This window comes from Phyllostomus hastatus, unplaced genomic scaffold (assembly GCF_019186645.2).
Source record: "Phyllostomus hastatus isolate PE091 unplaced genomic scaffold, TTU_PhHast_1.1 phas_contig_17, whole genome shotgun sequence".
Lineage (NCBI taxonomy): Eukaryota > Metazoa > Chordata > Mammalia > Chiroptera > Phyllostomidae > Phyllostomus > Phyllostomus hastatus.
The window spans coordinates 38,529,310-38,542,260 of NW_025333664.1; the positions used below are offsets into that span (position 1 = coordinate 38,529,310).

General features: G+C 37.8%; 1 protein-coding gene across 1 annotated transcript in view; it reads right to left on the reverse strand.

The window, feature by feature from the left end:
- Positions 1-7,106, reverse strand: part of DZANK1 (double zinc ribbon and ankyrin repeat domains 1) — a 118,769-nt gene extending 111,663 nt beyond the window's left edge. The window contains exons 1-2 of the mRNA XM_045832945.1: positions 6,983-7,106; positions 4,551-4,704 (exon numbers count right to left, since the gene is read on the reverse strand). Of these exons, the coding sequence (XP_045688901.1) occupies positions 4,551-4,704; positions 6,983-7,091 (263 nt within the window). The 5' untranslated portion in view covers positions 7,092-7,106. The remainder of the gene's footprint in view (positions 1-4,550; positions 4,705-6,982) is intronic.
- Between the last annotated feature and the right edge of the window lie 5,845 nt (positions 7,107-12,951).

Here is a 12,951-nt window from a genome sequence, read left to right on the forward strand (position 1 = left end):
GAAATGGTTGAGTATGGTCGCAAAATAGAGGAAAAAGTGAAGGTTATGAAAAGTGAAATAGTGGAAAATGTACAGGGAACCAATAGTGATGGGAAGGAAACTGGGACTCAAATCAACGGTGTGGACCAGAAGGAAGAAAGAAACATCCAACCAGAACACAATGAAGAAATGAGAATTCAAAAAAATGAGGAGAGGCTTAGAAACCTCCAGGACATCTTTAAACATTCCAGCATCTGAATTATAGGGGTGCCAGAAGGAGAAGAGGAAGAGCAACAAGTGGAAAAGTTATTTGAACAAATAATAAAGGAGAACTTTCCCAATCTGGCAAAGGAAATAGACTTCCACGAAGTCCAGGAAGCTCAGACTTTGGGAAGTCCAACTTCCCAAAGAAGTTGGACCCAAGAAGGAACACACCAAGGCACATCATTACATTACCCAATATTAAAATTGAGGAGAGAATCCTACAAGCAGGAAGAGATAAGCAGACAGTTACCTACAAAGGAGTTCCCATAAGATTGTCAGCTGATTTCTGAAAAGAAACCTTGCAGGCAAGAAGGGGCTGGAAAGAAGCATTCCAAGTCATGAAAGGCAAGGAGTGCTCTACATCCAAGAGTGCTCTATCCAGCAAAGCTTTCATTTAGAATGGAAAGACAGATAAAGTTCTTCTCAGATAAAGTCAAGTTAAAGGAGTTCATTATCACCAAGCCCTTATTATATGAAATGTTAAAGGGATGTAATCTATGAAAAAGGAGATAAAAAATATGGACAGTAAAATGACAACAAACTCACAACTATCAATAACTGAAGTTAAAACAAAAACAGAAACAAACTAAGCAAACAACTAGAACAGGAACAGATTCACAGAAATAGAGATCACATGGAGGGTTATCAGCAGGGAAGAGGAGGGGGGAGAATGGGGGAAAAGATACTGGGAATGAGAAGCATAAATGGCAGGTATAAAATAGACAGGGGGAGGTTAAAAATAGTATGGGAATTAAGAGAAGCCAAAGAACCTACGTGTATGACACATGGGCATGAACTAAGGTGGGGGAATAATGGTGGGACAGGGGGTACAGGGTGGAGGGCAATAAAGGGGAGGAAAAATGGGACAACTGTAATAGCATATTCAACAGAATTTTAAAAAGAAACTAATTATCTTAAGTACATAGAAACAGACTTGATTAAGCATGGGGTTAAAGCAGTGTAATGTTGAAAAAATTTTTAAATAAGATTGTTGGTAGAGCGAGCTGAGACTTTATTTTGGGAGAATAAACACTTGGTTTGGCTTTTAGTTTGGAGCCTGGGTTAAGAGGCAGTTGCCCAAGCAGTAAACTCCTCTATCCCAAGGGTGAGATGAGGACTGGGGTTGAGCTTCAGGTGGGCATCCTGTGCCCTCCACTCCCCTACACAGCTCCTTTCCTGCCGGCTCCAAAAACAGGAGGGACTGCAGTAGTGGTCCACTTGGACAGGATATCAGATGACTGACACCAATTTCCCATCATGGGTCTCAATCTTCTTCATAATCACCATCTTGGAGGAACTGGTGCTGATGCCGCTGAAGGAGCCAGACCTCCTGCCAAAGCCAATGCTGGCCTGGAAGCCTAGGCCATAGTTCAGGTTCCTGTAAGTTGGGCTCAGCCCACCTGAGTAGCTGCTGGTGGTCTTGGTATGGATACTCATATTCCGCATTCCAGACTCCAGCTGGATCTCTTGCCCTCTAGCAACTTGCATTAGGCGGTGATCTCCATGACATTCATGAACTCCTGGTACACAGTTGCTGGGTCATGTCCTGCTTGGTGGCTCTGAGTAGCTTCCAGCTAAGTCACCTTGGCCTGAGCATTCTTGATGGCCAGCTTGCCACAGTGCTTTGCATCTTTGATGGCAGTCTCCAGGGAGGCCCTCTGGCCTTTGAGGCCATCTGTCTCAGCCTGGATTCTGCTGATATTCAGGTTAGTCTCAAATCTCCATCTTTGTGTGACACAAACCAACCCCATGCTTCCCAGCCAATATCTGCAGCTCTTCATACTTGATCTGGTACAGGGCCTGACCCTCACCCTGGATGCAGTTGGTGATCTCCTTATACTAGGCCTTGACTTAGGCAATGATGCTGTCCAGGCCCAGGGAGTGGCTTGTTGTTCATGGACAGCACTGCAGACATGTGGGAGATCTGGACCTGCAGCTCATGAATCTCCTTGTCATACAACTGCCTGTAGAAGTTGATCTCATTGGTTAGCCCTTCCAGGCAGGACTCCAGGCTGGCTCTACCTTGTTCAGATAAGCTTCATCCACATCCTTTTTGATGAGGACAAATTCATTCTCTACCTCTGAACTTGTTGATCTCAACCTGGTACTTATTCTTCAAGTCCTTCACCAGTCCCTGCATGTGGCCAAACTCCACCTTCAGTCTCAGTTTCTTCTGGGCCAGTGTTTCCAACTGCTGCCAAGTGTTGTTGATATAGGTCTCAAACATATTGTCCATGTTACTGTAACTCGTCTTATGCTGCTGCAGGTGAGTCCACTTGGTCTCCAGCATCTTATTCTACTGCTCCAGGCTCCACTCTTTATCAATGAAGGAAGCAACTTGTTGAGGCTCTTGATCTGCTCCTTCGCCTGGTTGCACATGGTCTGGATGTTGGGGTCCGCCTCCTGCTTCATGGGGCTCAGTAGGCTCTGATTCACTTCAATGGCTTTGATGGTTTCCATTCACCCAGCTCTACTGAAACCACTGGCCAGATTCATGTTGGCACCCAGGCCAAGCCAGAAGCTGCTGCCCACCTGGGAAAAGGCCAAGTAACTGATGCTGGGCGCACTTGAGTAGGAGTGGCTGCTAAAGGCCTCGGGACCAGAGATGGACACCTTGAAGGACTTCTGGGTCATCCTTATGGACATGGTGGAGGCTGGGGTGGAGGCAAGGAGCCAAACCAGACAGAGATTTCCATAAGGAGTCATAAAGTTGCTTCTAAAAAATCTACTTTATTGTAAATGTATACAAGCACTAATTTCTCTTTGTGTAGAAAACTCAAAGATTTTTTTGTATAATACTTTCCCTAAGATGAGCAAACCTGAAATATTTACACTGCTTTCAGAGCAGACACTCAGTGGGCACAGACTAAAATAGTAGGAGGCATAAAAAAATCAACTTATTTGTAGACCCTTCAGAAGCTTTATTAATTCCTTCAAACTATGTAATTTGCCATTATGTTACTAATTCATTTTACTACTACCAGCATCTTCTGTAGGAGCCTTCTTACAGCATTAGGCATGAGAGTATTATTTAACTTGTTAATTTTTCATAATTGAGACAACTTTTTTGATAGAAGTGGGGTGGGAATTAGGAAAAAGCCACAAATGTCAATATTTAATAAAAAATAATAATGTGCCCTGGCTGGTGTAGCTCAGTGGATTGAGCGCAGACCTGCAAACCAAAGGGTTGCTGGTTCGATTTCCAGTCAGGGCACATGTCCAGGAATCAATGTGTGGTTGTGTCTCACACATCCCCTACTGGGGATCAGGCCCACAATGTTTCTCTCCCTCTCTCCTTTCCTTCCCCTCTTTATAAAATAAATAAGGTAATGTGTGCTAGGGGTTATTTTGTTTCATTTTCTTTCTTTCTTTCTTTTTAATTTTCAAATTCCAAAACAATCTTTGTAACTCTCCTCAAAAAGCCATGCAGCAGTTCAGCCACCAGGGAACCCTAAGAAGCTTTTTCAAAGTAGTACCTGGGCCAGCCAGGTATTGGTTTAGGGCCTAAAAGTGTTCTAATAGTGTGGCCAAACCTGTCTTGCTGCACAAAACAATTCCTCTTTCACAGGCTTGCAAAGCAATTGAGTTTTTTCTTATAACACAAGGTCTCCAAGTTAAGACATGTTTCCATATTGGTAAACTGATAAAATCATTGAATAGGAAAGAAAGAAATAAAATAGCTAATATCAAACAAACTGAAGTGACAATAGCTTTTAAGTCCCAATAAATTAATACAAAATAAAGTAGAGAATGGTCATGGTGGTTATAGGCCATGTCCTGGATAATAAAAGAACTATTGACTAAAAACAGTATTTTCTTCAGAGCCTGATGAAATCTCTTCAGAGGTTCCAATCCCTGGAAAGGTTCCTGAAATTCCAGTGTGTAATTCAAAATAAAAATAGTATTAACACACAAAGCACTTCATTGAGCTGTACTTTTATGAATTCTGCACTTTACAGCATACTTCAATAGATGACAAAAATTACAGACATGTTGAAATTAAAATAATTTTTTTATTTATTGATTTTGAGAGAGAGAAAAACATTGATTTGTTGTTCCACTTATTTATGCATTCATTGGTTGACTCCCATATGTGCCCTGATCAGAGATCAAACCCGCAACTTTGATGTATCTGGATGATGCTCTAACCAACTGAGCTCCCTGGCCAGGGCCAAAAAAATTTTTTGTTTTGGGCACTTAATTTTTAGTGCCCTTCTAGTCCAGCACTGATTCTCACAGAAAGAAAGAAATAAAAGTAAGACGTCATTATATTATAAATTATTTTAATCATCATGTTCTTAACTTACTTAGAGACTGCAATAGCTTTAACTTGTATTTTTCCATCAGGCAGAGTAATAGGCTTTGTATACTTAAATGTATTATTTTCACCATAGCCAATTCCCTTTAGAAATTCAGGTTTGCTGCCATCCAGGGTATAATATATGTTGACATCTGGGGTATCTGAAAAATCCAAAACAGAATAACTGGGATTAATACTAAAGCAACAAGTCCCTAAATAATGCCAAAGGGTCAGTTATTTAATGAGATTTTTTATATATTGTAGAAATTAACAGTAATTGAGTTCCTTGTCTATGCTGGGCACTCTGCCTTACGTGAATAAGCTCGTTTCATCTGTAAAACCCTACTAGATAGGTACTATTTTATACCCACTTTATAGATGAGGTAACTGAGTCCCACTGAGGTTAAGAAATCTATTAAATGACAGCAGAGTTGTGGTTTGACTTCTGCTAAGTTGGATGCATAGCCCATGCTCTTGAACCACTATGCTGTTGTGTCTCCAATAGGGCACTGATACATACAAATAGAGTAGGGGTCTGTATTAGGACTGCAATACCCATACAGAAAGCAGAAGATAATTTTTCTTTTTTTTTTTTGCACATTGCTTAAGAAATGATTTTATATTTTATTTGAACTTGGTAAATGATTCATTCTTAAAATTCTTGGAAAATTTCTAAAGCTAATGAATGCATATAAATCAAGATTCAACATTTCAAAAATGACACACAATTAAAGCTCTCCTTCCCACTCCCAACATCCTGGATATCCTTTCAAAAATATTTTATATCCATACAAGCATATACGTGCATGTTCTTAATTTTCTCACTCTTTTTATACAAAGGAGACATATCATACCTGTTCATTTCTTTTTTCATAATTTTCTCACTCTTTTTACACAAAGACGACATATCATAGTTGTTCATTTCTTCTTTCATTTAACAATATATGTTGGATATTGTTCTATATTGGTATGTAAAGAGTGACTTTTTATCCACAATCTCACCCATATCATGTGCTATCAATTTTTCTTTTATTTTTGCTAATATCTTAGATTTAAAAAAAGTATCTTGTAGTTTTAACTCACATTTCTTACATTTTGAGTAAGATTCATTTATTCCTTCAATAAATATTTACCAAATACCTATTATGTGCCAGAGACTGTTCTAGTATCTGGGGATATACTAGTGACCAAAGTCCCTGCTCTCATAGAGCTTCCATTTCAAGAAGAACACACAAACAATAAAACAAAAAATGATACACAATCTGTTGAATGGTAATCAAATGCAATGGGGTAAATAAAGCAAGGAATAAGGTCTGGTCAGCAAGCAGGTAAAGGGGGAGGCAGAAGCATATGCTTGTATGTTTAAAAGACATTTATATTTCCTTTCCTACTAAATGTCCTTTTATATCCTTTGTCAATTTTTCTATAGTGTTATTATTATTAGACACTTAAAATATTAGAAATTTGGATACCCTGTTACTCATATCATCATTTGTCAATAACCATACAACTTCAAAGTCATGGGCACATATATTAAAATTTGTATTTTGCTTTGAGAATTTTAAAAATAATATCAGCTTTTAAGATAAAGGGAAGTATAATATAATGTAATACATTCTTAGTTGGAACTCTGTCTAGGAAGCACAGGGATCATAATATAAAAACATAAATAATTTTCACACATATCAATTATTAAAGTATATTGGGATCTCAAAGTCTGCTTTAAACAAGCATTTTTTCATGTTTTATCTATAAAACTTTCCCTCCTCCTTATATTATACATATATATGTGTATATATATACACACACATATACATCCATATATAAGTATATATATACACACACACTTCTGACATTAGTAGGGAATATATTCACTGCTTTATTTCTGTAATAATAACTAAGGTTTATTTTGGCATTATTACATGCTAGACCCTGCATACCTCATATCAATTCATTTAATCCTTGCAATGGCTCTAAATGTTAGATATTATTATTACTATCTTATACTAAGGAAACTGAGATGCTGGAAGGCTAACTGGTGTACCAAAAATCACTGCAAGTTGTCAAACCCAGAATTCAATCTCCAACCTGAGTGGAGACTCTGTTAGTAGGTCAAATTTATTGTCCCAGCAAAAATAATGAGCATCCTGTGAACTTTTGGGGAAGCCCTGTGATGTCCTACCTTGGCTAAGGTGAGTCCAGGCATTGCTGCAATTATGTACCTATACACATGAAAGGATGGTCAAAGCTAACCATTTCAATCTAAATGTACACCACTCTGTAAACCACCAAATATAACACTTGCAAATTTTGGAAGTTTTATAAACTTCCCAAGGTCCTGATTGTAGAAAACATGCAAAGAAGAAAACCAACAACCAGATGAACATAAAGAGTATGGTTGTGTTATTTTAAACCATTTCAAGTATGTTTGATTCTTACCTGATTTCATTTCCAAGAGTGTATTGTTATCAATTTCGTGGTTGGCTTTTCCAGGGTGAGGCACTCGCAGTGGTATGATTTGAGGGACACACACTGAACCAGCAGTCATTTTCCCTGCTTACATTTTTAAAAAATGCACATGAAAATAAACTCCAACAGCTACCTATATTTGAACACAAAAGCTGAAGAGAAGCACCACATCCGAATACAGTAAAATTAATAAAAACTAAAGAGAATACTGTTAATACATCACCTAAAAATATTATTCATTTTTTTTAACCTCAAGTTGTTATTTATTTTAATGAAGGGGAAGAAAAAAGAACCTTTTAGGATAGTGAAAATATACTTTACTTTAATACAATAGCTGCCATCAATATACTGGTTCCAGAGAAACAAAAGAAAATACAAGCATTCTATAATAAGCTTTCATTTGCCTTTTCAATTAATTCTAAAGAATACTTCAATTCTGTTCAACATTATGACTTAGGGAGTTGAAAAATTTTCCATGATAAAAATATAATTTTGGCAACCACAACCCTGATAATTTGTAAAGAATGAAGTTAAAAAAGCTTGTATAGTGTATCAATAATGAATACTTTCCTCTCTTTGAATCAAATACTGTTACAACTAATGTAAGAATTCAGATGACCTCGATGAAACATGTATCAAAATGTTCATGAAAAAAAAAAACATTTTTATTTATCATTTTTACCTTATAGATATTTTAACTGCAAAGAAATAAAAGCTATCTATCATGCAATGCTGGAGAGATTCAAAACTCAACAGAAGTAAAACCGCCTAAATTCTAGAGTTGATCACCTTAGGGTAAGAATAAATGTCAGAAATCTCTTAATTGTATACAGATCACTCATGGGTTTCAAGTTAAGTTGTGTAAGTCAAAGTTACCAAGAAATAAAATCTTATATGAATTTTACTGCAAATCAACAATCCTAGTAAAAAGAAGGTAACACAATTACACAGAAAAATCTGTATTTACACCTTTAAAAAAAAAGGAATCATCAACTGAAATAGTAAAGAGCTTTCCAACTGTTGAACACAAAAACTTCTCAGAATCCATTGGGAAAAAGAGCTTCCATTCAGACTCTAATCTCCTTGTTAGGTTTTTTTTTTTAAGATTTTATTTATTTATTTTTAGAGAGGGAAGGGAGGGAGAAAGAGAGAGAGAGAAAAACATCAATGTGCGGTTGCTGGGAGCTGTGGCCTGCAACCCAGGCATGTGCCCTGACTGGGAATCGAAACTGTGATGCTTTGGTTCGCAGCCTGTGCTCAATCCACTGAGCTACGCCAGCCAGGGCTCCTTGGTGGTTTAATGATGGGGGATATGATTCAAAATTCTACTTGATAGTTGCAGAAATAATATCAGATGATTTCCATTATGGCAACCCATACACTACATGAATTTCCATGAAAACTTTTATTCCCAAGTCTCCTAAGAGTTCCTAAATCACCTAAGCTATGATCTTCCTACAAATATAAAATGGGGTAAAACAATATTTGCTGGGGTCATCTTATTTACTGGCTTTTGTCCACTTGCCAATCTCAATTTCATTTGACTAACTTCCCTGATAAAGTAATAAGGTCTTTCTATACAGAAAATAATTCTTCCCTCATCAAAATTACAACAGATCTATCTTCCTTGGACATTGAGAGGGACAGGCAAGTGGAATCATGGATAAATTTTTTTTAAAGATAGAAAATATATATCCAAGGTACAAATACTTCACAATTGAGTTTCAGAATGTGTTTTTCATCACTCTATTTTAAGGTATGCTGCTCTTTCCTCATTAGCCCTCTACTCTGCACCATGCACTGGAAAAAACAGACACCCTTCTTTTGAATCCTTTTCACATTCTGAGTTGTGAAGCAAGATTCACTATCACCTGAATGTCAAGTTACCACTCTTTAAAAATAGGTGAAAAGTGCTGATGGCTGTCTGTGCACTAGTGCTGATATGACTCTTTTTTTTTTTCACATTCCCCCCTTTATTCGCTCTGCCCGGCACCCCTCCTCCCACCTGCATTTCCTGTCCCCCTTAGTTCATGTCCATGGGTCATATATGTAAGTTCTTTGGGGTCTACATTTTCTATACTATTCTTAACCTCCCCCTGTCTGTTTTGCACCTACCATTTACATTATTTATTCCCTCTACCTTTTCCCCCATTCCCTCCCCTCACTGCTGATAATCTCCATGTGATCTCCATTTCTGTGATTCTTTTCCTGTTCTAGTTGTTTGCTTTGTTTGTTTGTTTGTTTGTTTAGGTTCAGTTGTTGATAGTTGTGAGTCTGTTGTCATTTTACTGTTCATATTTTTTATCTTCTTTTTCTTAGATAAGTACCTTTAACATTTCATATAATAAGGGCTTGGCAATGATGAACTCTTTTAACTTGACCTTATCTGGGAAGCACTTTATCTGCTCTTCCATTCTAAATGACACCTTTGCTAGGTAAAGTAAACTTGAATGTAGGTCCTTCCCTTTCGTGACTTTGAATACTTTTTTCCAGCCCCTTCTTTCCTGCAGGTTTTCTTTTGAGAAATCAGCTGATAGTCTAATGGGAACTCCTTTGTAGGTAACTGTCTTCTTTTCTATTGCTGCTTTTAACATTCTCTCCCTATCTTTCATCTTGGGTAATATAATGATGATGTGCCAAGGAAGTTCCTCCTTGAGTCCAACTTCCCAAAGAAGTTGGACTTCCCAAAGTCTGAGCTTCCTGGACTTCGTGGAAGTCTATTTCCTTTGCCCAATTGGGGAAGTTCTCCTTCATTATATTTTCAAATAAGTTTTCAATTTCTTGCTCTTCCATTTCTCCTCCTGGCACCCCTGTGATTCGGATGTTGGAATGTTTAAAGTTGTCCCAGAGGTTCCTAAGCCTCTCCTCTTTTTTTTTGAATACTTGTTTCCTCATTCTGTTCTGGTTGAATCTTTATTTCTTCATTCTTCTCCAAACTGTTGATTTGAGTCCTGGTTTCCTTCCTGTCACTTTGGTTCCCTATACATTTTCCCTTATTTCACTTTTCATAGCCTTCACTTTTTCCTTTATTTTGCGACCATACTCAACCATTTCTGTGAGCATCCTGATTACCAGGGTTTTGAACTGTGCATCTCATAGGTAGGCTATCTCTTCATTGATTAGTTGTATTGTTTCCACAGCTTTGATCCGTTTTCATTGAGCCCCCCCCTTTTTTTGTCTCAGCGTACCTGTTGAGCTCAGCGTACCTGTTAGTGATAAGGGGTTGAACCTTTAGATGTGGCATTTTTAACCCACTGAAGCTACTGCTATAGAATTTCTCACTAGATAACCTGGTAGTGCTTATTCCTGGAACCAGATAAATGAGCATCCAATATTTAACGACAGAAAGGTGAGTACTCAATCTTTTGATCAGTAATAAGGAGTTTTAATAAAGGTAAAGCAAATCTTCCTGAGCCAAATGGATACAATATTGAACTTTTCTTATCTTTCTGTACTAAGCTAATTACTTAAGATAGGTTAAAAAAAACGCAGTATGCTTATAAAAATCGGGCTGCTTCCATAAAGCCAATGCTTACTAAATGTTAGCATATCAAAGGGAGGAAATCATTGCCATTTTAAAAGCAATATACTTAAAATTTCCAAAAAACAGCCTATGAGAAATGGTACTTCTTAAACAAGTTAGGAATAAAAACTTACCAAAAATGTATTATAGTCACAACTGCATCTTTGGAGTAGTACTTAGGAAGCTCATTTTTAAAAATAAATAAATACACAGCAAATGTTTGTTTTATTTTCACCAAGTACATCCTCCCTTTTTACAGCAGAAATAATTACTGCTTTAGGAATTCAATTTAAAAAGCAAATGAACATGCAGAGTGCTATTCCTCATTGTGGCCATAGAAAAATTTAATAGAAGGAAATGCAATGACCGATGTTAGACAAAACTTCAGTAAATACGTACTCATCCTAACAACTATAATTTAGTCCAAAAGGAGTGAGCCACCCTTTACCCAAAGTCTAATAGTAAAAGAGGGTGGGATGGAAAAGCTGCAAATGTGTGTTTTATCTTATTTTTTATATGGGATGGATAATGTATTCTTTAGATTTCCCACATTAAATATGCTTTAGAAGCAAAATTCTACTTGATATTTTGACAAGCCCACCCTACATTCCTTAGGTTAATTTCTATAAGTGTTCATTTTTACCTTACTGTTGGGGACCACCCTGCCTGGTCTCAGGAAGCTATAACCCCACGTTGCTTAGGCCGAAAGACCTCCAGACCAGGAGCCACTAAGGAGACAAAACTTATTTCCCTGGTATGAACGCTGCCTGTTCTAATGCCTGGCTTCCCTTTTGCATGGTTGGCAGTCAATGATGGGTAACAATTCTCTAACAAAGAGAATGAATCTAAGACAGACGTGATCATGTGGGAATGCCCTAAGGGAAGGGGCTGTGCATATGAAGGGGTGATTGACCCCTGCCCCCTCGGCTTTGTCAAAGCCTGAGTCCTTGTGAGAAATCCAAGTCTCCTGGCTGCCTTTGTCTTCTCTGTTATCTCAGGCCTGCAGGGGCAGCCCAGAGGAGAAACAGCAGACCCCTGGGGTAATCAGGCCTGGGACCTTGAGTATGCAAGATCCTGTGAGATCTGTTTGCTGGAGGATGTTATTAACTTGGAATTTAAAGGCACAGACAGGAAACCTTTGGAACCTGTAGTCCTTTCACATGTTAAAACCCCAAACTTTGCCCAGAATCCCAGCAGGAGTTCTGTCTGCACCTTTGTAAGTCACCTATATCTTTTGATCTTTTCTGCCAGACTGTGAATCCACAAACTAAGTCTGTTTTCTCAATAAAAATCTGCTTGGGAATGAAGACAGGGTGCTCTCCCCACTAGAGAGAGAGAGAGTGGCCATTCTGTTTTTACTCCCCCACAGGACCTGGTTGTCTCTGTGTATGTTTTTCTCGCGTGTTGACGAGCCATCCACAGCGTTCTGCACTCACTGCAGGCAGGTGAGCCCGCGTCACCTTATGACCTTTTTGGACTATCACTGTATCGCTATAGCTCAATCAATTAAATATTAGTTTATGTAGTGTTGCTCAGAAAATCTACAAACAGCAAAGTCTATGCTTACTTATAAAAAGGACATGTTTAAAATAATGGAAGAGAGCAATAATGTCCCAAATGAATGGCAGTGGGCAAAATACATATAGCAAACACATTTAGACAATATCAGGTGGCCATTGGTATATCTTATATGGCTAAAGTGCTCAAGGAGGATTGAGAATATTATCCCTCCTTTAAACTTTTAGCTTCTATATAATGTTAGATGTTATAATTGGTTTAAAGGATAAATGCTTTTAGGAAAAGTAAAAATCCACATACAAAGTAAAATAGCAAAATCTGTAGTGACTTTGGTAGAAGGCTCTCTTCTCTAGTGGTAACACCCTTTAGCACATATTCAAGATAGACTAAACTGAGTTTTTTGAAACAGTAGCAGTCCTTTCATATACTCTTAGTAAATATTATAGAATTCCAAAAATACATAAATATTCCTGTACTATGCATTATGCACCAGTTTGGGGCTGAGTGATGAGGCCATGGTTACTATTTTAATAGTTCAATATTGCACCTCTAAAGTCCTGCCATCTATACACAGTGAATGGACACAAAAGTGATGGCTCTAGAGAGATGGCACACTACCTCTAAAGTAAAAGTTTGTGATGAAGTGTCTCCAAATTAGAACAGAGGAGGACCTGGGGTAAAAGAGGTAGGCAGGGTAAAAGAATTTTAAAATAATACTGCTTAAGAGTATATGTTTAAAAATAGCCACTATACCTTATCTAGCCTTTATGCTAATATTGAATAACTGCCATGTTCATGAAGAATAAAATTCTACTTTATAGGAAGTGTAGCAGTCTGCTAGGAAAAGCATATTTTTGTCAGGATAAGATGTGAAGACATCTGTCTCATAAGTGCTATT